This window comes from Cheilinus undulatus, linkage group 12 (genome assembly GCF_018320785.1).
Source record: "Cheilinus undulatus linkage group 12, ASM1832078v1, whole genome shotgun sequence".
In the NCBI taxonomy this organism is placed as follows: Eukaryota; Metazoa; Chordata; class Actinopteri; order Labriformes; family Labridae; genus Cheilinus; species Cheilinus undulatus.
In genome coordinates, this window is record NC_054876.1 from 34,011,387 (window position 1) to 34,036,198 (window position 24,812).

The 24,812-nt window shown below is 37.3% G+C and overlaps 1 protein-coding gene across 3 annotated transcripts; it reads left to right on the top strand.

The window, feature by feature from the left end:
• Positions 1-1,074: 1,074 nt before the first annotated feature.
• On the top strand, positions 1,075-22,503 carry LOC121518331 (dixin-like). Of its 3 annotated transcripts, none has more exons than XM_041800571.1 (21): positions 1,075-1,326; positions 2,007-2,136; positions 4,931-5,056; positions 7,024-7,255; positions 7,487-7,588; positions 10,611-10,702; positions 10,805-10,908; positions 13,541-13,624; positions 13,921-13,974; positions 14,112-14,162; positions 14,261-14,365; positions 14,471-14,524; positions 16,570-16,641; positions 16,990-17,034; positions 17,168-17,233; positions 17,802-17,948; positions 18,942-19,005; positions 19,098-19,194; positions 19,386-19,494; positions 20,841-20,920; positions 21,006-22,503. In XM_041800571.1, the coding sequence occupies exons 1-21, from the start codon at positions 1,264-1,266 to the stop codon at positions 21,013-21,015; spliced, it is 1,887 nt and encodes a 628-aa protein (XP_041656505.1). In that variant the 5' UTR covers positions 1,075-1,263; the 3' UTR covers positions 21,016-22,503. The 3 variants fall into 3 exon arrangements, with proteins under 3 accessions (XP_041656505.1, XP_041656506.1, XP_041656508.1); XM_041800572.1 differs by having other exon boundaries at positions 17,805-17,948; XM_041800574.1 differs by having other exon boundaries at positions 2,010-2,136.
• The last annotated feature ends 2,309 nt before the right edge of the window (positions 22,504-24,812 follow it).

The window sequence follows — 24,812 nt, forward strand, 5'->3', positions numbered from 1 at the left end:
GGCTGACATTATATAGTGATGCCCAGTAAAATTATTAACCAATCATTACTTTATTAATATCATAAATCACTATTAAAAGATCAGTTTAAATGATGTTTAGGATTTGAATAACCCTTTTTGTGCCCTAAGTCACGACTTCTGTGTTCAAAATTATAAAATTATAATTTGTTGTATCTGCCATGTAGTTTTATTTATATATGTAAAAAAAAAAAAAACTACAAATATCAGGCTAAACAGCAATGATTTCATATTTTCAGACAAGAAATAAAATGGAATAGAATATCTGCTAAGAAGAAGGGTAATAATATCAAACAATGCCAGAAACTGGCAGTTTAAAGCTAACTTCAAATATTCCTTTTAAAATTGTGGGAATTCATTACAGTTTAATACCTGATGACAAATATTTTTGAATAATGTCCAAACATATTGTCATATTTGGAAAAAAATAAGTAATTGAACTAATAGCAAATATTTCTTATCAATTACAGAAATCAGTCACAGAAAGCTACAGCACTAATGTCTATTTTGTTACCAATTATACATGACTTCTGAACATTATTCAAAAACTGAAGAGCTGTTTTCTAAGGTTTATGACTGATGAGACTTACCATAAAAAATGGCTAACCCCAGAACTCACTGAAAAATTATCAACAGAGATCTAAAAGAAGTGAATGCAAATATTTATGAGTGTGACAGAAACTGCTCACAATGAGCTCGATGCACCATTTTGAGGCATATTGAAGGACATAGGCTAACTGAGATTCAATCAAAAAATAACTGGTTAGGTAATGTTGAATACTTTGACCAACAATGACAGAAACTTAGACCAGGAAATGTCAAATATCTATCTATCTATCTATCTATCTATCTATCTATCTATCTGTCTGTCTGTCTGTCTGTCTGTGTTCTTATGTTTTATTGCTCACATTGTAAAGCATTTTATTATTATTATTATTATTATTAACTTATTGTGAAACCAAAGATACTGCTCTGAAACACCGGAACCCATTGTAAACTACCTTTGGATTGTGAAACCTACAACCGGAAGTCCAGTTTGTATGGGAGTTACGGTGACTTGACAACCGGTCTGCAGCCAGAGTAACGGTAGTCGTCTCTGGTCTTTCATTGTCTCGGTTTGTTGACGTTAGCTGGAGTACAGCGGTAGTTAGTAACGGTAACCTGCTGCCTGTTCTTCCAGGCAAGCCGTGTGGACTCAGTAGAGCTGGCCTGCTCTTTAGCTTAAATGGGTTTTCGAATAAAAAGATGATCGCCTCACTTTCTAGAGGAAGTTTGCTGGATGAGGTTCTTCATGGGGGCTTTAACGAGGTAACGTTTACTTATCGTTACTAATGTTAGCAAATTAGGTTAGCAGTAAATAGCACACGGAAGTAATTTAGATATGCTAACGATGTAACGATTCAAACAGCAATGACAGTGTTAGGTGGCTCTAATCAGATTCTGCGTTAAAGTTGACGTAAATGTGTTGGGACAAAAATTATTTCCTGTCACCCAGTTGTGTGGTATCCTGTGTGTACGTATCTTACAGTGTAATTGCAGTTATAGAGTATTAGCTCCAAACAGTTTGACTTTAACATGAAAAGCATTAACCAAGCGAGTATTCTCAGTAGGACAATATTAAGTGGGGGTTTTCACTGCTCTCTTAAACGGGGTGCGTTCTTTGTATGGTATCCCGGGACAACGGGCTGTGACGTGACCAAACGGCTGGATAAGGTGGAGTAACTGTATGAAATCTATGGGAGGCATCCTGACCCTTGTTACTCTTAGCTGAGCATCAAACATATGATTGGTCTTCACCACAAAAGTAAAAATGATCAGGAAGTAGGACAATAGACTGACCCTGCCCCCCTCTCACTCCTGTCCCTACATAATAAACAAAGGCTCTCAGTTGTCATGCCATGGTCTCAGACTAATTTGGCCCCCTTTCTCTAATCTTTGTGTTTGTGGTGGTGTGTTGGATTTGTGTGTGTCTGACTAATGGATTGCAGCAGCAGCTGGCAGCGTATGTTTCCTGGGTGAACTCTCAGCTGAAGAGGAAACCGGGCCTGAAGCTGATCACAGACCTCAGGCGTGACCTGCAAGATGGGGTTGTACTCACACAGCTCATTGAGATTGTTGGTAAATACACACTACATTACACTAAGATTACCAAAATGTTCAATGCGTCAATAATTTAGATCCTCTGGGTTTCTAAAATCATACGCTTTTTGTATTTTTCTGATTTTAAGTAACATAAGTAAAGCTGCTTTGAGCAAAGAGAGAGTTCACTGTCTAAATGAAATAAAACATTGTAAACACAAGGAACCAAGATGTTTCAAACACGTTTGTGAAGTTCAAACAGTGTGAAGGAGTGTTCTCATATTACAGGGTAACTAATGCAAGAAAATACCCAGTATTGGCCACATAGGGCTTTTGTTTTGTCTCAGTGCTATTGAAACTGTTATCTACATCACTTGATTATTCTAATGCCTTTTCTAAGTTTTGAATTCCGGTCTAGTTACAGCCACATATCCATACTTCATTAGCTTACGTGAAATAGTATGAATTAGTATATTTACAGGCACATACACTGCATTCAGAATGTATTCAGACCCTCTTGACTTTTTTTATTTTTGTTATGTTGTAGGTTGAAGCTACAGTCAAGTCATTTTTTAATTTGACTAATCTACTCCCAGTACCCCATAATCAGTGTTAATTTTGTTGACTGAAACTCTGACCAAAAATGTTCATTGAAAGCCTTTTTTTTCCGTGAGAAAGACTAGCCTAAGACTAACCACAAAAATATCTTTGATGACTAAAAACTGACTAAAAGTAAATTCAGTTTCGTCAAGATGAGTACAACAAGAATAAAATGTAATTTAGTTTTCGTCTGATATTCAGTATGCATGGTATTTCTCCACTGTGGGTAAATCTGTCAAAATACAATACATCTCTATCTCTTCTGCATCTCAACTGTAGAAAGCAGGGAGCCAAGTTTGCCAGAGTGCATAGAACACACGACCATTGTTTGGTACCAGATTTAAGCAAGAGAATAAATGCCTAGACTAAAAGATTTTATGATGGACTAAAACGGGGCCTAAATGTGTCTGAGGTTTGGTCAAGACTAAAATTATAAAGGGTAGAAAATACTAAAATGTGACTTAAACTAAAAGGTATTTAATCAAAAGATTAAGACCGAGACTAAAATTAAAATAGCTGTCAAAATTAAGCCTGCCCATAATGACAAAGTCAAATCAGAATTTTAGAACCCTTTTTTTGCCAAGTTATTAAGAAGAAAAAAATTACATTTACTTAATTTTTTAACCCCTTTGCAAACCAGCTGAAATTGAGCTCATGTGCCTCCCATTTCTCTTGATCTTTGCTGAGATATTTCTAAACACTAATTTTAGTCCACCTGTGGTAAATTAAATTGATTGGACATAGCCTCTCTATGGAAATCGTCACAGCTGACAATGCATGCCAGAGCAGTTTGGAAGAAGTTTGGCACATCCAGGTCTCTTCTTGGTTGAGCCCCCAGCAGTGATGGTTGTCCTTCTGGAACTTGGTCCCTTCTCCACATAGGATTTATGGAATTCAGTCAGAGTGACAATCAGGTTCTTGACCACCTCTCTTACAAAGGCCTTTCTCCCCAGATTACTCAGTTTGGCCAGGCGACCAGCTCTTGGAAGAGTCTTGGTTGTGTCAAACTTCTTTCATTTGAGAATTATGGAGGCCACTGTGCTCTTGTTACCCTCAGTGCAACAGAATTTTTTGTAGCCTTCTCCAGATCTGTGCCTTGCAACAATCCTGTCTCTGAGCTCTGCAGGCAGTTCTTTGGCCTTGTGACTCAGTTTTTGAGTCAAGATGGGGTGTAGATGAATGAGAATGGAAATATATTTTTTTGCTGTAGCATGAGGCTGCAACATAATAAAGCTGAACACAGTCAGCAGGGTCTGAATACTCTCTGAATGTGCTGTACGTGGCTAAATGTTTAGTTTTGGTCACATGTCCATACATGCACAGCTGGCCCTGCTTTATGCGTGAACATACATGCTCACAAATAATGTCAGTTCCTCTTGAGATGCTCTCTTTGAAGGTTTCACATGTCATTTAGAAATAGAATGTTTACCATCCCAGTGTTAGCGTTGCTGCAAGAAAGTGTGAGTAGATGTCGCAAGATGTTAAATTTCATTTGTATTAAAATTTCCTTGTCCTGTAAACCCACATCTTACCCTTGATTGGTCATCGCTTGACTGAATGTAGTTTTAGACTAAAATTTCATACATTAAGACTAACTCACCTCTCTTTTTGAATGTAGTGCTTTTTGATTCATGTTAATAAATCTTACCATGAGCTGCAACAACAATTTATATTTGGGTAATATTTTACCCCTTTCTGTAGTTTATTATATACATATATACTGTATATACATTCACCACTTACCACCAGTCATTACTTAAAGCAAACTGTCCACAAGCTTACACTGGGTGGTGCTCACACTCATCATTTTTCATGCTGCATTGGTTGCATGCATTGCTGCAGTTTTAGTTTTTAATTTACTTGCATTTATTGGAGATTGCATTGTTACACTGTTCAGCCATTCTTGATTGAAACTTAATCAGCTGCCCACCAGAATTTTTCAGGTGTATGAGGAATTCACTAGTATTTCTCTATTTATGTCTGTAACACACTCACAAGTGCCTGCACCAGTCATAAGGGAAATGATTCAGCACTGCTTGCAATGATTTCATCATTTAAGGTTACAGTTTGTACCTGAACTATACTGTAGTATTGCATTGCAGTATTAGTAGTATTGCATTGCACTGTAGTATTGCATTACCGTATTATTGCATTTGCATTGTATTGCTGAAATGCTAAACTATTGGGTTTCATTCTAATTTAAATAGTTATTTTTCTTTTTCAAATCTTTCAGCTGGGGAAGTGCTGGAGGGAGTTTTTGTCCCTCCACAGAACAAAGAAGAAAGCAGGAAGAATGTGGAGCAAGTCTTGCAGTTCATTTCCTCCAGACACATACGCATGCCGCACATAACTGCAAGAGGTAAATTAAAGACTTTCAGTGCTGTCTTACTCTATTTCTGCCCAATATTCCTAATGATCTGAGTGTTGTTTTCTATGTAGTCAAAAGATAAAACTGACACCAAAGCTACAGTCATGGACGAAAATATTGGCACCCCTGGAATTTTTCCAGAAAACCATTACTCCCAGAAATTGTTGCAATTACAAATGTTTGTGGTATACATGTGTTCACTGCTTTTATGTGCATTGGAACAACACAAAAAATCAGAAGAAAGAAGACAAAATTGACATAATTTTACACAAAACTCAAAAAATGGGCAGGGCAAAATTATTGGCACCCTTTTTAAACTGTAAATCATTTTATTTCAAGCATGTGATACTCATTTAAACTCACCTGTGGCAGTAACAGCTTCTGGCAATCTAGAAATCACACCTGAAGCCAGTTAGAATGTATAAAAGTGGACTCAACCTTTGTGTTGTGTGCCTATGAGTGTCACACCAATCATGGAGAAGAGAAAGTGGAGTAGAGAATTGTCTGAGGACTTAAGAAGCAAAATTGTAGAGAAATATAAACAGTCTCAAGGTTTCAAGACCATCTCCAGAGATCTTGAAATTCCTTTGTCCACTGTGCATAATATAATCAAGAAGTTTATAACTCATGGAACTGTGGCTAATCTCCCTGGACGTGGACGGAAGAGAAAAACTGACAAAAGAATGCAACACAGGATAGTTGGAATGGTGGATAAACATCCTCAGTCAACTTCCACACAAATTCAGGCTGTCCTGCAGACTCAGAGTGCAAAACTGTCAGCTCAGACCATACGTCATAATCTGAATGAGATGAAGCACTATGGCAGGAGACCAAGGAGAACCCCACTGCTGACTAAGAGACATAAAAAAGCCAGACTCGAGTTTGCAAAAACGTATGTGAGTAAGCCTCAATCCTTCTGGGAGAACATTTTGTGGACAAATGAGACTAAGGTAGAGCTTTTTGGAAAAGCAGGTCATTCTGCTGTTTACAGAAAAGGGAATGAGGCCTACAAAGAAAAGAACACAGTACCTACAGCCAAACATGGTGGAGGTTCAAAGATGTTTTGGGGTTGTTTTGTTGCCTCTGGCACTGGGTGCCTTGACTGTGTGCAAGGAATCACGAAATCTGAGACTATCAAAAATTTTGGGCCGCAATGTAGGGCCTAGTGTCAGAAAGCTGGGTCTGCATCAGAGGTCATGGGTGTTCCAGCAGGGCAATGACCCCAAACATACTTCAAAAAGTACCAAGAAATGGTTGGAGACAAAGCGCTGGAGAGTTCTGAAGTGGCCAGCAATGAGTCCGGATCTAAATCCCATTGAACACCTTTGGAGAGATCTTTAAACTGCTGGTGCAAGAAGCACCCTTCAAATCTGAGAGACCTGGAGCAGTTTGTAAAAGACGAGTGGTCCAAAATTCCAGTGGAGAGGTGTAAGAAGGTTGTCGATGGTTATAGGAAGTGATTGGTTTTAGTTATTTTTTTCAAAGGGTGTGCAACCAAATATTAAGTTGAGGGTGCCAATAATTTTGTCCGGCCCATTTTTTGAGTTTTGTGTAAAATTATGTCAATTTTGTCTTCTTTCTTCTGATTTTTTGTGTTGTTCCAATGCACATAAAGGCAATGAACACATGTATACCACAAACATTTGTAATTGCAACAATTTCTGGGAGTAATGGTGTATTTTCTGGAAAAATTCCAGGGGTGCCAATATTTTCGTCCATGACTGTATAAGCATATGAAATCCAGAGTTTGCATCATAAAAATTACAGTTTTTCTTCATTTGCCTTAACTTTAATAATAATGCCAATCATTAATAATAACTTTAAAAGTGATTTACAGAATGCATAGAATAAACCCTTTTTAAAAGAGCTAAAAGCTGTGTCTCACTCATCAGAAAAACTGATATTGTTTATGTCTGCACAGCACTTTGTTTCACAGCAGTTTCCCTCTCTGTTTTCAGACATCGTGGATGGAAATCTAAAATGTGTAATGAGAATTATTCTGGCACTGGCTGCCCACTTCAAACCCTCCGCCAATCACAGAACTGCCTCTGGAAGTGGGAGGGGTTCAACAAGAGGCTCCTCCAACCACAATCCTCTCTCCACTGTGGCATTAGCACAAGGTGCAGCTGCTGCCCTGGCGTCTGCACGTCATGATGCCTCACAGCCCTCACGTGCTGCACGTTTAAACAGGTATGCTAGCATTGATGAGGACTCAACAAAGACACCAGCCCTGATTACTCTGTTGTATCAAAATGAGCTACCTCATCAGTGATATGTCTGGTCTTTGCTGTCCTCTGGTGGACGGATAATGAATAACTCAAGCATCTCACACTGACAAAACTTCTCTTCATAATTGTTACAAAAACAGCGACTAAGTTCCTGCTTATCCTAATCCTTTGAGGTTTGCTTGTGTTTTTTCAGTGGCTGGGGGCTGGATTTGGAAAAGAGTGTGTGTGTTCGTGCCCTGGTTGAGCAGTATGAGAGAGGAGCTCCAGATGAGCAAGACAATCCTCAGCCTAGCAGGTAAAATAGCACTAAAATACATTTAGAAACGGTTACACTTAAAGCTCATTCAGTCAAGAGTAGGATAAAACTGCATATATGCACATATCCTTTTTGTCCCTCTCTGTGCTTTGAAATTTGAAAAACATAGTAAACCCTTACTAAAAAACAGTTGGGAAATCATGTGAAATGGTGTCAAGACCAAAATATGATTATGTGCAAGACATTGAAACCTCCTTTTTATTGAAAATAACTATAACAAACAACATAACAAATGTAGAAATTTTACTGGTTTTGGTTATTATTATAACAAATTTGATTTTGAGGCCGGTAACATTTTCACCCATTGTAAATATTTAGAGCATTATGATAACTTCCTGAGACCTGTGCTTTTTGGAATGCATGTTTTGTTTCTCCTACTTTTTTGGGATTATTTGGATCTGATTATTGATTATTTCTTCAATTATTCCCCAAATATTTCAGTGAAATTCGTGAAATTTTTCAAGCACATCTCCCCTTAAATTTTTCATTATATTCCCAAAAATGTACTTAAACATTTCCCAAATTTACATGCAAGTGCCTGAAAGTTTCAGAATACATTACCCCAAATATTCAAAGAAAATTTCCCAAAATCCCATGAAATTGGGAAAAAGATTCAATGCAAATTTTACCAAAACTTCAAATAAAACTCTCTAGGATATTCAAACATATCCCCAAAATTTCCACAGAAACACTGGAAAAATAATTTACTACGCTCTATCCCTGGAAGTATTCTATTTAAACATTTTTCATGTTGTCTTTGAGCTATTTTCAATTGAATTTGCAGTTTTGATATTTTCAAAATCATCATATCCTGCTTTTTTTAACACTAACGTCAATCTTCCAACATTTTTTTAACTAGTGGCCATACAGTTTTGAAATTTTGAAAGCAGAGAGAGGGTCAAAAAACACTTGATTTGGTTGAGATGAACATCATCAATCATCATCGTTCTCTCCTGTTTTGAGGAGTCTTATATAGAAACCCAGACATGAATCACGCTTGTTTTACGAGTATTTGTGTTATCTTCTTTCACATGGAGGTTAGAACAGGTATAACATGTCATACACTCAGTGTGAGCCCAATAATGTGAGCTAGTCTGGTATTAAAATACAAGTTAGCTCAGTTAGTAGAGCGCTCTCATACAGAGGCTACAGTCCTTGACAAACTGGTCTCAGGTTTGAATCCCTATCCTGATGCATGTTTGGTGCATGTCTTCCCCGACACTCTCTCCCCATATTTCCTGTCTGTTGTTATCTGTCCTATCAAAAGAAATGCAGAAGTCCAAAAATAATCTTTAAAAATGCATGAGTGAGATAATCAGCTGGAAAGTGATGTTCACTTTCCTTGGTTGACCTAGATTCCTTTAATTGCTCCAGTTAAGTGGCCCAAGGACAAGTGGCATCATTCAGTAATCACGCTTGTGATACGTTGAACATGATACAAAAAAGGCACTGTATTATCACATCACACAACTCAGTGTTTGGGGAAAACAAACTCCACTTTGTTGCTATTTATACCCTTTGGTTTTGCGGGCCGGTACTAAAGTACAAGTTTTGTGTTATTGGCCTCTAACTTCATGCTTTGCAAACAGTATATTTTATTCTATGGTTCACTTATGTGTGTTTTACTGCCTGATAAAGCATATGACTGAAGTACTCAGAAAATCAACCTATAGATAAACATGTGAGAGAAAGAGGCAGATGATTGAAAAATGATAATGTCAGGCTTACAGTTTTTATCTATGTTGATCTGCTCCATCATTATTTACCAGTTTCAGGTACGAGCAAGTGCAAGAGCTTATATAGGTGAGTTTATCATGACAGAAAGGTGCATGAAGGATTTTGATTGCAGGGAATAAAATTTTATGGAGTGAAGTTTCCTGCTGCTGCCATCGCATCCCATCATGATTATGCAAGAGATGCTAAGCAGTGTTTGCGGATTTGGCTGCCATGCTAGCTAGCTGGGAGGCAAGAGGCGTGTTTGAGGGAGGAATCACAGTCCGCCATGAGTTTGCAGAATGAGCTCGCAGAGATGTCAGAGACCCACATGGAGAGTGGAACCTAGACTTGTTGGATGTGTTATGCACACCGTGCCTCCTGTAGTCTGCTATGGGGGGGACACAGGTTAAGTGGTAAGGCCAGGCTCATTAAGGCATTTTTGGTGCTTGTGTTTATTTCTGGGCAACCATGTGAGACTGTTTGTTGATTTTAGAATGAGATGACAAGAAAAGAGTTCCTGTATGAATGCTGAGTTTGTGTGCAGTTATTTTCAAGTGCTTTTATTTGCAAATATCATAAATGCCTCGTGTGTGCAGTGTAGGAGTTGAGATAATATGTGTCTTTGTTGCATGTGCTGTTGCCATCATAAGAGAATTTAAACTTGGATACAATTATAGTAAAATTACACAGAAGTGATTCCTGTTTTGATTCAATATCAACAAAAACAGAAGTCCTTGGCAGTAAATATTGCTTTTTTTTTTTATTATTCAACAAAAGTTTAGAGCCAACACCTGTCAAAATTGCACAAATAGTTGCAACGTTTTGTACTGTTTGTGCAATTTGGGCAGTGTGACCTACTTTGCTCCATGTCTATTTCTAAAAGCCAACAGTGTAACTTAATGAGACCCTAAAAACATGATTAATGTCAGTACTTAAGTGTTTTTGACATGTGAATCTTAATGAATAAACACTATTAATCAAGAAAAATAAGGGATTAATGATGTACACGTGGCATCAGAAAGTACTGATAATTCTGACTACTTTATCTATATGTCTCCTTAAAACATGAAGATGACGAACACTGGCCTTAAAGCTATTGTTACCGAGTCAGTTTGTGTTTAACCACTTTGCTTTGTTGATGACTGCATAATTATATGTGACCCAGCTCAAGGAAAATTGGATGCAGTGGCAGGAAAATATTGCAGTATTTATACAGCCTATTTGTATTTTCCTTTTTTATCCTCTCTTGAATAAACTCATGAGTCACTGTTTTGTCTTTTCACAGCCTCACCTCTGCCAGTCCTCTGCCCTCTCCAAGAGCTCCACCCAGCAGCCACTCAGACCAACAGCAGGAAGACCACCAGCAAACGGAGCCCAGTGAGCCAAAAAACTGTACACAGTTGGACTAGTACTGTCATAATTAAGTGGTTGAACCTTTCTAACTCTGTGTATTATGTGTGTTTATCTGTGTGCATATAGCTAAATCCTATAATACTGAAGTGGACTCTGCATGGGATGATTCTGTTGGTGAAAATTTGGAGAAGGAGGTGCAGGAGACACGTAAAATGGTGTCTGCTCTACAGGTAAGGGCTTAGCATTATCTTATTCTTTGCCTGAATGCCCTTCTCACATAATTTCACATATTGAGTGAAACTTGACTTTTTTTTCATTCAAGCAACTGGATTGAGTGCTCATATAAATACACAGGAATTTTCAAATAATGCACAGAAAGGTCTCATGGGATAAGTCAGAAATACAAAGGGACTCATGATTATGATATGAGTGAGCATGTCCAGAAATAGTACAAAAACATGACTATATTCAAAATGACACATGAAACAAACAATTTTATACAGATTTCCAATAGTTTATGGTGTGATTGATGCTGTACAATAAAGGCAATTCAGTTCTACAAAGATGCTTCAATGTGCCATGGATTGCTTTCTAGAAGGACAGTTGTAGTTTGAGTTGTTGGATCAAAATTTTTTAATTGAACTCTACTTTTAATTGTTTCATGTCTTACATAATTCCCTTCCTGAGACTTGTGGCAGAGATGAGGGCAAAATTATTAGCCCCCCCATGAAATTTCAGATTTTCCCAAGTGCAAGAACAAGGAATTTTAACATAGCTTTTCCAAACATCCTAGTCTTATTTTGGAGATTCACATTATTTTTATTTTTTATGGGGAGATAAAGTGGGGGTTACAATGTTATTTAGCAGACGCTTTTTATCCAAAGGCTAAGACATGCACCAGACAATGCTGAGACCAGGAATCGATCAGCTGCCCAGTGCGCCAATGACTAGAGCCTCTGCACATGAGTGCCTGCTCTACCCACCAAGCCAAGTTGGTGCCTGGATGGTTACATTATTTTGCTTGGCACACAGAAACAAAATTATTTCATACAAACTAAAAACTGCCAGGGTCTAAATAATTACCCCCGTTGATGTTAATTTTCAGTTGTGTCTCCTTTTTGCTGGATATCAGCCTGCAGTTGTTTGTTGGAGTTTTCAACAAGTCTCTGACTCATCTCCTGAGGAACCCCAGCCCATTCTTCTTTGGCCAATCTCTCAAGATCCTCCAGATTTGGTGGTTTTCTGGCATGGACCTTGGTTTTCAGTCAGGGCTTTGTGCAGTTCAGTCAGTAACACTCACTTTGGTCTTGGACTTTCTTTCAAAAATGTCACATATCCTTCTTTCTTCATGGTTCCTTCCACCTTCATGAGATTCCAAGTCCCCACAGCATAATACTCCTGACATCGTGTTTTACTGTGGGGATGGTGTTCTTTAGATTATATCCATCCCTCGTCTTTCTCCAAACATAAGCAATGCCTCTGTGGCCAAAGAGCTCAAGTTTGGTCTCATCTGACCAAAGGACATGCTTCCTTCCTTTCTCCAGGTTGTCCTTAATGTACTTCAGTCTGGCTTGAAGGTGTCTCTTCTGCAGAAGTGGTGTACCTGTGCAGGGCTCTAGTGATGGTCTTCTCTGAGACTACAATTCCCAACTTGGCTAATTCATTCTCTTGTGTCTTGGCAGTTGCTCTGGGGTCTTTCGATGGATCTCTCACTTATTTTCTTTCAGTCTTTAAAATCTTTCTCTCCCTACCTCTGCCAGGCTTGTTCTAGACTGTGTGGCTCTCTTTGAATTTTTTTGATGATACTTCTCACTAACTAACTCCCCACATGACATCATGAGGGGAGAATCTGAGAATGGCCTGTTTCAACACACATTTTTTGAAAGGGGAAGAGAGGGATGAGAGAGGGGATGGAATTTTTGATTCTTGGGGGAATTGTGGACAGGGCAGGGGCACAGAATTTTGTTACAAAAGCCTGAAATGTGTATTTTGTATGATATGTTACCTTTAAGAACCTGGTGGTTTTGTTTTTTTGTGAAATATTTTTTTTCTTTTTGCAAAGTAAAATAATGTTAGCATCCAAAATAAAACAAGAATGTTCTGAAAAGCTGTGTAAAAATGCCTTGCTCTGTTTAACAGCACTTGGGAAATACTTGGGAAAAACTGAATTTTCACAGGGGGGCTAATAATTTCAACCTTGTTGGATATGCAAGTAAATGAGGTACAGTTTGTGCCAAATGTCAATTAAAAAGACAATAAAACCCACCAGTCTTTGTTTTGCTGTATGAAATGTAATTTGCATTTGTTTTTTTCGTTTTTTTGTAAGAGCATTCCCTGTGTGCTTTTTAGGGCCAGATTTGAAGCAAATATGTATATTTGTAAAAGCACAGGGAGAAAGATGTTGACACTCTTCCAGATTCCTGGGTTGGATCTGTTTGGATGTGTGACATTTAAAACAAAATATTTTTTGGTATTTTTCAAACATTTCTTTATCTGTGTTATGGTCAGAAGCATCCAAGCTTTGCCAAAACTTGTGGCATATTTTGGGCATAGGGGAAGGATTTCCACTTGGAAAATTCCACAGGGTTTTAGCTTCTTCAATGAGCAGACAGCACATATTTAAGCTCCAGAAACCAAACATTAAGTATAGATTTCATATAGTTTGAAGTCATCTGGGCAGATGTTGAGGATACATTTTTATTTAGCAACTGAATGCTGTGCTCCAATAACATTATATACCCAACAACATAGATCTTACTGCTATGGCTCTAACTATTCAGAGATTTCCCAACTTGGGTAATTTACTCCAAGTTCACGCTGGTGTCACATGTTATACTCACATGTGTCACATGTGTTTCTCAGGCCCTGCTGTTGCATGGTTCACTGCCTGAGGATGAACAAGACACGTCTTTGAGTTTGGACCAAGGCAACCCTGAGCAGCAACTGGTATTAAACGCATTTTTAAAAGATGTTTCTTTTCTTGTATTCTTTTCTTTTCTTTTCATGTATTTCTTTTTTTTTTTTACTCCTTCACCTTGTCCTTTTCTCTCCACCCTTGTTTCTGTGTCACATGCTTCTTTGCCATGTTTTAGCTATTTGGGCTCAGCAGATCATATTTCTTTTTCTTAACTCTGGTTAATGAAGGTGTGTGTGCACGGGGTGACACGGGTATCAGTTTCTCCTCTTTCTCTGTCCATTGTTGTTCTCACACACATCCTGTCTTTCTTTCTTTCTCTCTCCAGGTTGTCATTCGCAGTCGTTTGGACCAGAGTATGGAGGAGGCTCAGGAGCTGAAGGCAAATAGTTTGTTTTTTGTATTTGTTTGTCATTGTAAGGAGAAATAGATAGACTTGTCTTGTTACCAAGATGTTAAAATTGAGGGCAGGCTTGTGATGAATATTTAATTCAGAGCGTATTTTGTGCTGTTTTTCAGAGGGAGCTGCTGCGCTGCAGGCAGGAGATGAGAAACCTGCAGGCAGTCAAGGTGAGACAATGAAAGAGCTGCAGTTTATTATCTTACTTCCTTTTAAGTTTATTTGTGTAAAAGTAATTCTGGCTATGGTTGTGACTTTTTTTGTGCAGGACGCTCAGCAGCAGAGGCTGTGCGCACAGGAGGCATCGATACTGCAAATGAAGCAGGAGCTGCTCAGAGGCAGCATGGCCAACGATGACCTCAACAACCAGAATGTATGAAATAGTCAAATGTATACTTTTTAGTTTAAAAGTTTTAGTTTTAATTAAATCTTCAGATTACAATGCTGATTTTCTATGCAATTCCCTCCTGTTATATAGGCAGAGCTACAGTGGAAGCTGGAGGAATGTAACAGGCTCTGGGGTGAATGCAAGGTGAGCCTCTCCAGTTCCTCTCCTTCAAGGGTTCGCTGACATGACACTAGTAAAACTTAATCAAAATCAGTACATGCTTTGATACTACAGCTACAACAGGGTTCCTGCAGATTCTTAAAATTTCGTAAATTGGATTTTTTTTAAATTAAAGACCACAAAAAGTTGTAAAAACTCCAACTTTAGCAGTGAGTGGTCTCACATTTTAGAAGGCACTTTGACTTTATCCAGTCTGTTTTCTACTTACATTATTTGACTTTCATTCTTTTTTTAGTATATGCTTCTTGCCTATGTTATGATAAATATCGCTGTACTGTTTATTTAAAAGATCTATTAAATGTGTCAGAAATCATCAAATTTGGGTTTTTATGACCAAAAATATATCTTAAAGTTCCTGTAAAGTGAAATCCAAACTTTGTGTCTTAACACACTAGATATGTTGGATTAAGGTTGCTGTAAACGTGAAAACCCTGAGATCTACGTGTGACTACATTTTAAATTTGGACCGTTAGAAAGTTTCTCACCTCTTTCCTGGCTTGGTTTTATTTGAGAAGGGCAGATATCTGAGCCCATGACATTAGCAGTCTTGATGGGGAATTACCCCACCCCCGAATGCTATGATGATATGAAATCACCAAACAGTTCATCTCAGCACAGTCTGCTGTTAGCCGATGTCACTGCCTTCATTGAAAGTTAACAGTCAGTTACATGCTGTCTTTATTCATTTGGAGAAAAATTTTCAAAATCTGGTCCACGGGTCATTAAAAGTATCATGACAAAGTGATTTGTACCAGAAAACAGTAAATTTAATCCCTAACATCTGGAGATCTGCTCTGGCACAGAGCCAGGCAGCTATGCTCTGATCAGAAGCATTTTTTTAAATTTGAGAGACTCATATTTCTCATGATTGGGCATGGCTTCAGCTCATTCAACCGACACCCCCACACCACCCTAGAGCAGAATTTACTGCCTTTTTAAATGATTTTGCAGCTTAATTTCATTGACTTTGAGATGTTTTTCCTTTCTGAAATTTGGCGTGGTGGTTCATAACAAAGGTACCTCATACAGCAAACCTAAAATCAGGATTTTTTGGATCACTTTACAGGGACTTAAACGTTTTAATAACAGACAAACAGAAAATTTGGCTCTGTCCAGTTTACTGAGGAATCTCACATGCCCCTCATTTTTATTCTTTTGATGCACAAAATATGGTGTCAATTTCTAACAGTTCAGGTCTTGAGAAGAAGTATTAAAAAGTCTGATTTTGTAGGAACACTGTACATGAAATAGAATTCACAGGCAACAAATAATGGGTAGATTCTTGTTTTCAAATACCCAAAACTTCAGCATGCAAGCGTTTAATTGCAATTAATGATGGATTCATTTGTTTCCTACACAGTCGTCTAATGAGATTGATTAAGTTTTGTAAAGGTCACATATTTTACCCTTTTAAGACAAGTCTATATCGGTCTCAGAGGTCCCCAAAGCATGCCTGTTAAGTTTGTTGCTCGAAAAACACTCCAGTATTGGATATTGGCATGTCTAAAACCCCTCTGTTTCAGCCCTGCTCAGAACGAGCTGTTTCTGTATCTGTGGCTTTAAATGGTACTGAGCTGTTTGACTCTGCCCCTGACTCCGCCCCTCTCTGGAAATGGATGTGGCGCAGCTGAGAGGAGGATCAGGAGAAGAGGGTGGATTTTTCTTCCAAGTGGGGAGGGCCAACCAAGCCTGGGGGTGGTGCTAACTCCCAACATGACATCATGAGGGGAAAATCTGAGAATGGCTTGTTTCAGCACACTTTCTGAAAGGTGGGGGGGGTGTTCTGGTACTTGGGGGACCCTGGACAGGCCAGGGGAACATATTTTGTTAGAAAAGCCTGAAAAAGGGATTTTTGCATAATATGGCCCCTTTAAAGCTTTGTTGCATTTCATTGCTATGGATCATTAAAATAACAGAGCTTGTATTGTTTGAAAATGTTTATTGCAGCACAGCATCTGTTTACTGGGTTTGTACCAATAACTCATGTTGTTGATTCTCTTTGAGTGCAGAAGGAGGTCAGCCAGAAGGACCGACAGCTGCAGCAGCTCAAACACAAGCTTGAAGAAAGCCAAAAAAAGCAGGTATGTTCACCAGTGTGGAATTGTAAGGGGAATTAAACAGGCTCCAGTGGATTTAAACATTTTTTACTGCTCAGTATTGTGTGTCAAAATGTCATCCAAAGGTCATCATGATCTTACATTCTTAAATTCCTTCCAGGTTTGCATTTCAGATTTTTGTTTTAGCTTTCATCAGCAAATTATTAACTCTGAAACTGGCACATAACTCTTAAAGCACACATGTAACTTTATTGACCTGCTTACTTATTCTAAAAGACTGATCAGTCAGAGTTAAAGCAAGGTTTATTTTAACCTAAATTTATCTTATCGTCTAAATCAATATATGTTTTTACCTCTGTGTTTGTTTGGCAGGGTGAATTACAACGAGAGTTGGAACATAGAAACAGCATGCTTCAGGTAGTATAGTTCTGAACTGACCTTTGCTGTATTCAATATTTAGAAAGACAAATTTAACCTGGAATATTTAGTCTGAATGAGACATTCCTAATCCAGTTTTCACTTCCTTGCTAACCCTTTCTCTCTTTGTCAGATTTCTATAGAGACAGAAAACAATGGATATTCCTACTCTGGAAATGCAGCTCCCTCTATGTCAGATGTGAGTATTCTCTTTAGCTCTGAGGATAGTTATTTTATTTGTAGTGATATCTGGAGGCCATTTAGCATGGTCACTACCTACAGCATGCATGAACTGTACAGAGTCTTGGTCTGTTAAAGGTGATGATGCTGATGGCCATGTGATAGGGTAGGTAAGGTAAATAAATTCTGCTTGATGGCATGGTGGACAGTGAGAGCTGTTCCACAATATAACTCTAGTGGAGTGCTCGTTGTCTGCACAGTTGACTTGTTACTCCGAAACTCTGTAAATAAGTCATTTTTACATGTGTTGGTGCTCGCAAATATATCACAGCTATACCCTTGCTTTGTATTGTGTTATATTCACTCAGAATTTGAGCTATTCACTCTAACTTCATCTCAAAAAGCACAAAAGAGATTGTTTTGTGAGGAAGTACCGGTTGTATGACTTTCATAAGCAGTTTATGACCTAGAATAAGTTGATCTTGAAAGTGCATAACTTGTAGGACAAAGCATGGTCTTTAGAAACACAAAACTCTTGTACAAGCTGTTGATGATATAAAGAGCGTTTTGTATTTGTGCCCTGTCAGCAGGCAGAGGAGGTTCAGCTGCTCAGAGATGCACTCAGGAGTTTGAGGAACAACCTCAAAGACCATGACCCACAGCATCACACACTGGACACCCTGGAGCAGGGAATAGTATCACTCATTGACAGACTGCATGTGCATACACACAGGGTACAAAAATCTACAACCTTTCAATACAATATTCTATTTTTAAAAAGTAGTTTTTTTTTTTACACTTTGTTTATTTTGTTTTTAAAAATTCTTTAGTTTTTTAACAGCAAACAACAGTACACAGTGTATGGATCTTTAGCTGGTTTTATGTTCTTTTTTTACATGTTCAAAATAAATATACCAATACCTAACCCGTCTTCATAAGTCTACTAACATATTTAACCCACTTGGTCCAGAGTTTAATAAAAGTAGCTTTCTGTGGACTCAAAGAAAAACTGTTTTTTTCATAGCATTTATATTATTTATAAACTGTATCCACTCTTATTTTGTTGGGGAGTGACTAGCACCTACTAACAGTTATTTTACAAGGAGTTATTAGTATGCTCAACATGTGGTGTCTCTTGGCTGGAAATTATTTCGTAGAAATAATATGGTGTATAGCAGAAGAAATCCCATGTTAAGAATGCATTTCAGTGTTTTGTGACTTAACTAAAAGGGCAGCATCCAGAAAACATGTCCCACACTGCCTCCAACATTTATTACCCCTTTCTTCGAAATGGGCTGTCTGTTTCATTCCGACCAAAAATGATGCATACAGTACTTTCGACGACTAAATATCGGCTACACTTGAGAGTTTATTCATTTCCATATAAAAATTTGACCTTTCTAACCAGCTTTCTTCTTCTGCTACTGAAAGATTACCCCCTCTCTCCTATTCCAGTTTAACAAAAATAGCTTCTTTGATACTTGTTACTAGCCAAGGCCTTGTGGTGTCATGTGAGGTTGAGCATGCTTTTAACTGAATTCAGTCTGAAGGTTTTCACAGAAATTGAATTGGGAAAATTGCTACTTTAAAATCATGTTTATCCATGTAATCAACTATGCTCTCAGACTAAAGAGTGAAGAATAAAAGTGATTTTGTAATTCTAAAAAAATCCTTTTAGATATGGTCTTTTGTGGAAAAGGATGTCAACAGTTTTCATAATTCTGCAGGGAAGAGGGAAATCTCCAAAACGCAAAAGCCAACACACAGACTCCAACAGCTGGCCTAGCACAAGTAAGCTGGTCCAACTTGTATCCACCAAATAAACATGCAAGCATTTGATTGATATTTTTCTTCTGCTAACCATTTATGCTTGGTCCATACAGAGGTCTGCATCTCCAACAGTGGTTCCTCTGCCTCCACTAAAATCCTTTATTTTACTGGAAAATCCTCAACACCTTCCATGATCATTATACCTAAGAGGTAGGTGTGTGTAATCTTAAGTGTTCTCTATTTGAACTTTGTAAAATTTTAACTCTGTGTGTTGTGATTCAACTGAAATAAATCATTTTAGTAGCAGACTTCATTAGTTAACATCCTTGCACATAGATATACGTAAACAATAAGATAAATGCACAGAGATATCTAAAGGCTTTTTTCCCCACACTGTTCAGGTTAGGTGAGGTGACTCTCAAAGATGTTAAGGCAGCTGTGGATCGGGAGGGAAACTACAGGTACCACTTCAAGGCCCTGGATCCTGAGTTTGGCACAGTAAAAGAAGAGGTAAGAGGGGGTGGTATTAAGAAAGCTGGTCAAAAGATCATTTAACACTATCCAGGACAAAACCTTGTGTTTTGCTGTACACTGAGTACAGCTTTAGGCAGTGACTAAGCAACAACCTCCAATGTTAAAAAATGAAAACAATGTGGATGTGCAAACAACAGAAGTTATTTTTCCATATTCCATCACAGAAACAACTGTGCCAACTGTTGAATTCACCAGTCAACAAATCAGTTTCATTTAAGTTCCTTTAGCTGCTCATAAAAATGCGCCTGCTAACTAAATGTCTGTTTTAGACAGATAAAGAGCAAAGGAGACAGACACAAATGTCACCTCCATCCTAACTTGTAGATTTTTGACAGCTTCACACCCCTGTGAACACATGAAAAAAGCTTGTCCTCCATGAATACATTCTAACGCAGCCAGAACAGCTAATGTAGCTCTGTAAGCTGCATAAGATAGCCACATTATGGACCTGTGTAGCTAATGGAACTACCTAGCTAACAGAGCTAAATCTCATTGAGCAGCTTCATCTGCACGTTATCTGCGTAGCCAAGTTAGCTTCAGCTACATTTGCTAAAGCTCACATTACTAAAGCTGACTTAGCTATAGATAACAGAGCTACGTAGCTAACGTAGCTAAAGCTAAGCTCACTAAGCAGCACCATAAGCTAACCTATCTAATTTATCTACATAGCTATGTTAGCTTTAGCCAAGTTTGCTAAAGGTCATGTTGCTAAAGCTAACTTTGCCACATTGGCTTATGTAGTAACATTAATTACGTAGCTTTTTTAGCTTTAGCTAAATCTTACATAGCTAAAAGGAGCTACTGCTCATGCAACTACTTCTATAACAGGTCTATACATAATTTAATCCCAGATTAGACCTTCAACCTTTTTCTGTTTTATTTATTTATGAATAATTCTTAGTCTATACTGTTTGCAGTGTGGTTATTTCATGAATTTAAATGCCAGACTTTGTTTATGAATAAAGTTGAATTTTAAAGAATCTGTAACTGGAAATACATTTGTTTTGGCAATTACAGCACTTCCTATCTGAGACGTACAGTGTCTCAGATGAACGGCTGTCAGAAATATATTGTCTGCAGCTAGACCCCTCTCTCTGTAGCTGCATCTCCTTGCCTTTTTTGAGACTGATTATAGATTAAGTAGAGATAGCATGTCCAATATGGCAACCGCCATCACTGGGCTTTATAATTATATGTTTTGTGCAGTACCTAAAATTACTGGTTAGTAAGTCCATCATCTTTGTTTTGCCTGCTATGGAAAAGTTAGAGATTTAAGTTGAGTATTCATAGATTTAATAACATGGCCTTATTTGCATGTTCAGGTGTTCCAAGATGGGGCAATCATTCCGGGCTGGGAAGGAAAAATTGTTGCCTGGGTAGAAGAGGACAATGGCGAGGAAAGGTAACAGAATGTTATTTTATGTACATCCGCAAATGTTCTGCCTGTTAGTGGTAAGTGACACCTAATCCTTTCTGTTTATTTTTAGACCATTGTAGGTTCAGCCCGAGAAGCCATGGCCTTGTTTTTCCTCTTGGTCTCTCTGATCCCAGAGGAACTACTGATCCCAGAGGAGCTGCTGTCTAGGACTAAAGGCACAAGCAGACACTCCTTTCATTTTAATTATGACCTGTGAGCGATAGATTTGGGTTGATTGTCTGATTCTAAATCAGACTGACAGCCCTGCTCTCTCTGGAAACAGTAAAACTGATGACCAGAATATCGCACAGCTCAGTGCCTTACAAAGAAGATGGAAATGTCCTAGAATTAAAGAAATAGGAAAATTATATAGGATTTTCTATTTCTTACCATGCTTGTGTTGCATCATCTGTAGTCATGCATAGAGGTTTGCTCTAAAGAAGAGTCATTCTGGAAGTATTTGTTGTCAATCCTAAAATTTTTTAGCTGCATTGTGGTCATTTAAACAAATTACATGCCAGAAAAATGTACTTTCTATGGTTCTTTATACCAAGAGGTCTGCCTTGATTTTGCATATAAATGTAATTACATGTATTTTCTACAATGCCAAACAATCTTTGAACAAATCTCCTAAAGTAATTGATAAAAATATAGAAATTGTACAGGAAATGTGTTTTATTTTTCATTCTGACTCACTGCTGATAAACACAGATATCTCCTCACTATGCTCTTATTATATTTTTTATTTTTTTTTTATAGGCATCAGCTGAAGAAGGATGTAGCTCAGGTGTTGATAAAGATATTAGTCTGTGGCACAAAAACAAACATGTAAACAAGACTTGCCCAAACTAAACTGCCGTCAGTGAATTGAAGTGTTGCCGGAGTTTGTTTGTGTAGAAAATGAAAGAACTGTTTTTTTTTTTCAACTTTGAGAAATAGTTCTGTAAATTTGAGAGACTTTCTTTAAAAATATCCCTTACCTTTATTTTTTTACTTTTAAAGTTTGTCTCTTGAAGTGTTGGAAGAGAGATTTATTTAAGTTGAGATGCGTCTGCTCCTTTTAAAATGACACCGTAGATGCAATTTTTCCACAGAGATTTAAGTCGGCTTTTGTCCTGGAATAACGGACATAACAACTATTTATGGTTTATTTGGGTGTGTGTGTGTGTGTGTGTGTGTGTGCGTGTGTGTGCGATCTGGACATATAAATACCCTGTAAACAGTGATTACAGCTGTTCTTCTTGATGCAGTAAAATGTTCTGCTCTAGTTTTAGGACAACTTTGATCATTCAGAAGTCTGTACATGAAGATGCAGACCAGTTCGCATGTTCATCCTGTTTTGGGATCAGTTTACCTTCACTAACAAGCCAACAGAAATATGCATCAGTCTACTTTATCAAGATCTATTTCAATGCCATGACTGCCTGTTCTGTAAAGTGCACTGTTTGCTTATGAGATGGTCAATTAGCTTTTTTTTTGTTTGTTTGTTTTCTGAAACTTTTACAAACATAGATTGTATGAGAATAAAAGAATGGCCTTTGGTGACTTTTGGAACAATATTTTACAATAAAAACATAGTTTTCTTTTGAAAAATATGTTATGATTTCATTTATTTTATGTTGTTTGTGCTCTGTTGAGTGGAATATGTTTAGTCTACATGTCTCTGAATATGTTTCATAAACACAGATGTAGTTTGGTTCCTGTGTTGCTTTGGTTCTTATGATGTGTTTCTTGGGTTCACATGATGTGTCTGATAAGCCCTCTTTTAGGAGCAACACATAACTAACTTCAGAATGCTGTATAAGTAATGATGGTGCCTCCAGTTTAATCTCAAAAGTACAACAGAAAATGTAAAAAAAAAAAAAGAAATAGAATAAAATAAAATATTATATTACTAAGTGAATTTTAGATGTGATGAGACTCGCTATAGGATGAAAATAATGCCATGCAAGTTTAATGAAACTGTTGTGCTGTTGTAAAACTGACTCAGATCACATTTCACTCTTTATGCCATTTATTTCTTCTTTTAATTTAATCAGAAAACTTAAGAAAATCACAAATATTGATTGTCTAAATTAATTTAAGCAGAAATAAGACTCAGTAAAAATAAAAACTGATATGAATCACATAAGTATAATTAAACTGTTATAAGGTTATAAAATAACAAATGAAAACTTATACCTGTTTTAGAAACTATTCCTTAAAAATTTCTTAAATAAGTCAAATTTACCACTGATCACTATTTTTAACAAACCTGTGAAAACAGCTGACTAATCTTTGTGTTACTATTATCCTACATTTTTTAGTTATTTTTCAAGAAAATAACCAAAATATGGTTGCTAGATGTAATGGCTGTCTGTTTTAAGAAAAACATTTTACACCCTTAAACAGACGTACTTATGTCCGAATCCTCATTTTTTCATGCTAAAAATGTAGTAATTGCTTGTGTTACACAAGCAAAACCTATCATGACATGTAGCACTACTATTCCCCTTTATTATATGCAAGTTTAATTTACTTGTCATGGTTAGTTATGATTCGGGGTCTTTTTTGGGACCAAAGGAAAAGTAAAACTGCATTTTGCAAGTTCTGGAGCAAACAGGAAGTTTGAGATGCTCTGGGCCACTGCTGATTGGTCAGATGGTGTGATCTTGGCTTGGAAAAATCATTCTGGTTCTACGGTATCACAGAGTTTTGGGAGACCATGAAGGAAGTTAGAAGAAGTGACTGTATATGGTTCCTTGCCCTATAAAGGTCAAACATGTTTGAATTTTTCATTTATTTTTTTAGCAGTCTGCTTTTAGGTCTCTTGAGTACTTGTGCTTTGTTCTTCTGTTTGCCTTTGCACATAAAAAACTGTTACATACAGTACATACAATTATCATCATGACTCTGTTTGAGACATGGGGGGGGTTAGACTAGGGGTGGGTAAAAATATCGATTAATTGATGCATCACAATATTTCCTCCCCCAATTCAATATTGATTCAGCAAATCCTCTGAATCTATTCACCTCCTGGCCAGTGGGGATTGCTGTGTGTGTGATTCGTGTTGTATGGATGGAGGCCGCACTCGACCAAACAACAACAAGCAACCATAACCATGTTATGTGAGGTTTCTCACAATTTCCAAGAGGACAGAAATATTATTTAAGTTAACATGCACTTTACTTTTTCAGTGTTTATACAGAACTGTCATGTTTTTTACTTTTGTACTCCGTATGCACAAATAAGTTATTATTGTGCAAATTTTTATTTTCAGATGTTTTATTGCTCAAAAATGTGAGGTGACTTACCAAATATGTTCATATGGGCATGAAAATAATTATTAAAAAATTGTCAACAGGTTATTTGTGTATTTCTACTTCTTACTGAATTGACATCGGATCGAATCGCAACCTAAAGAATCTAAATTGAATTGAATCGTGAGGTTCTTAACAATACCCAGGCCTAGTTTAGACCTTTAATGCAAAATTACATCAAAAACATTTTTTCTAGATGTATAGAATACTATGAAGCAAATATATGTAAGATCAGTGTAGTATAAAGTATAGAACATGAATATAACAACAAAGTTATGTACAATAATTAATAACTAGTTAAAAAACATATTTACATTACATGGAATAAAATACAGTCAGTATGCCACACACTGATTTGGAGGCCAATAAAGACATCTGGACTGCATGTAGCCATTGTTCTGACAATGGCAGAATACATCTTACCTTTAAAAAATGATTAGATCAGGAGGGTGCATCTGATGTCCTATTTTCATAATAAATAGTCCCTCATATGTAATTTTCTGCTGTAGCACTAGTTTGTTTACCTCGGCATAAACTGAAAAGGTGAAAGTACAGCTGAAGACAAAAAAACAAATAG

Bases quoted from the DNA above. Each gene is read 5' to 3' on its own strand.
- LOC121518331 (XM_041800571.1), top strand. From the start codon at position 1,264: ATGATCGCCTCACTTTCTAGAGGAAGTTTGCTGGATGAGGTTCTTCAT. The intron at 16,642-16,989 runs GTATGTTCACCA...TTTGTTTGGCAG, and splicing joins AAGAAAGCCAAAAAAAGCAG to GGTGAATTACAACGAGAGTT. The intron at 19,495-20,840 runs GTAAGAGGGGGT...TTGCATGTTCAG, and splicing joins TTGGCACAGTAAAAGAAGAG to GTGTTCCAAGATGGGGCAAT.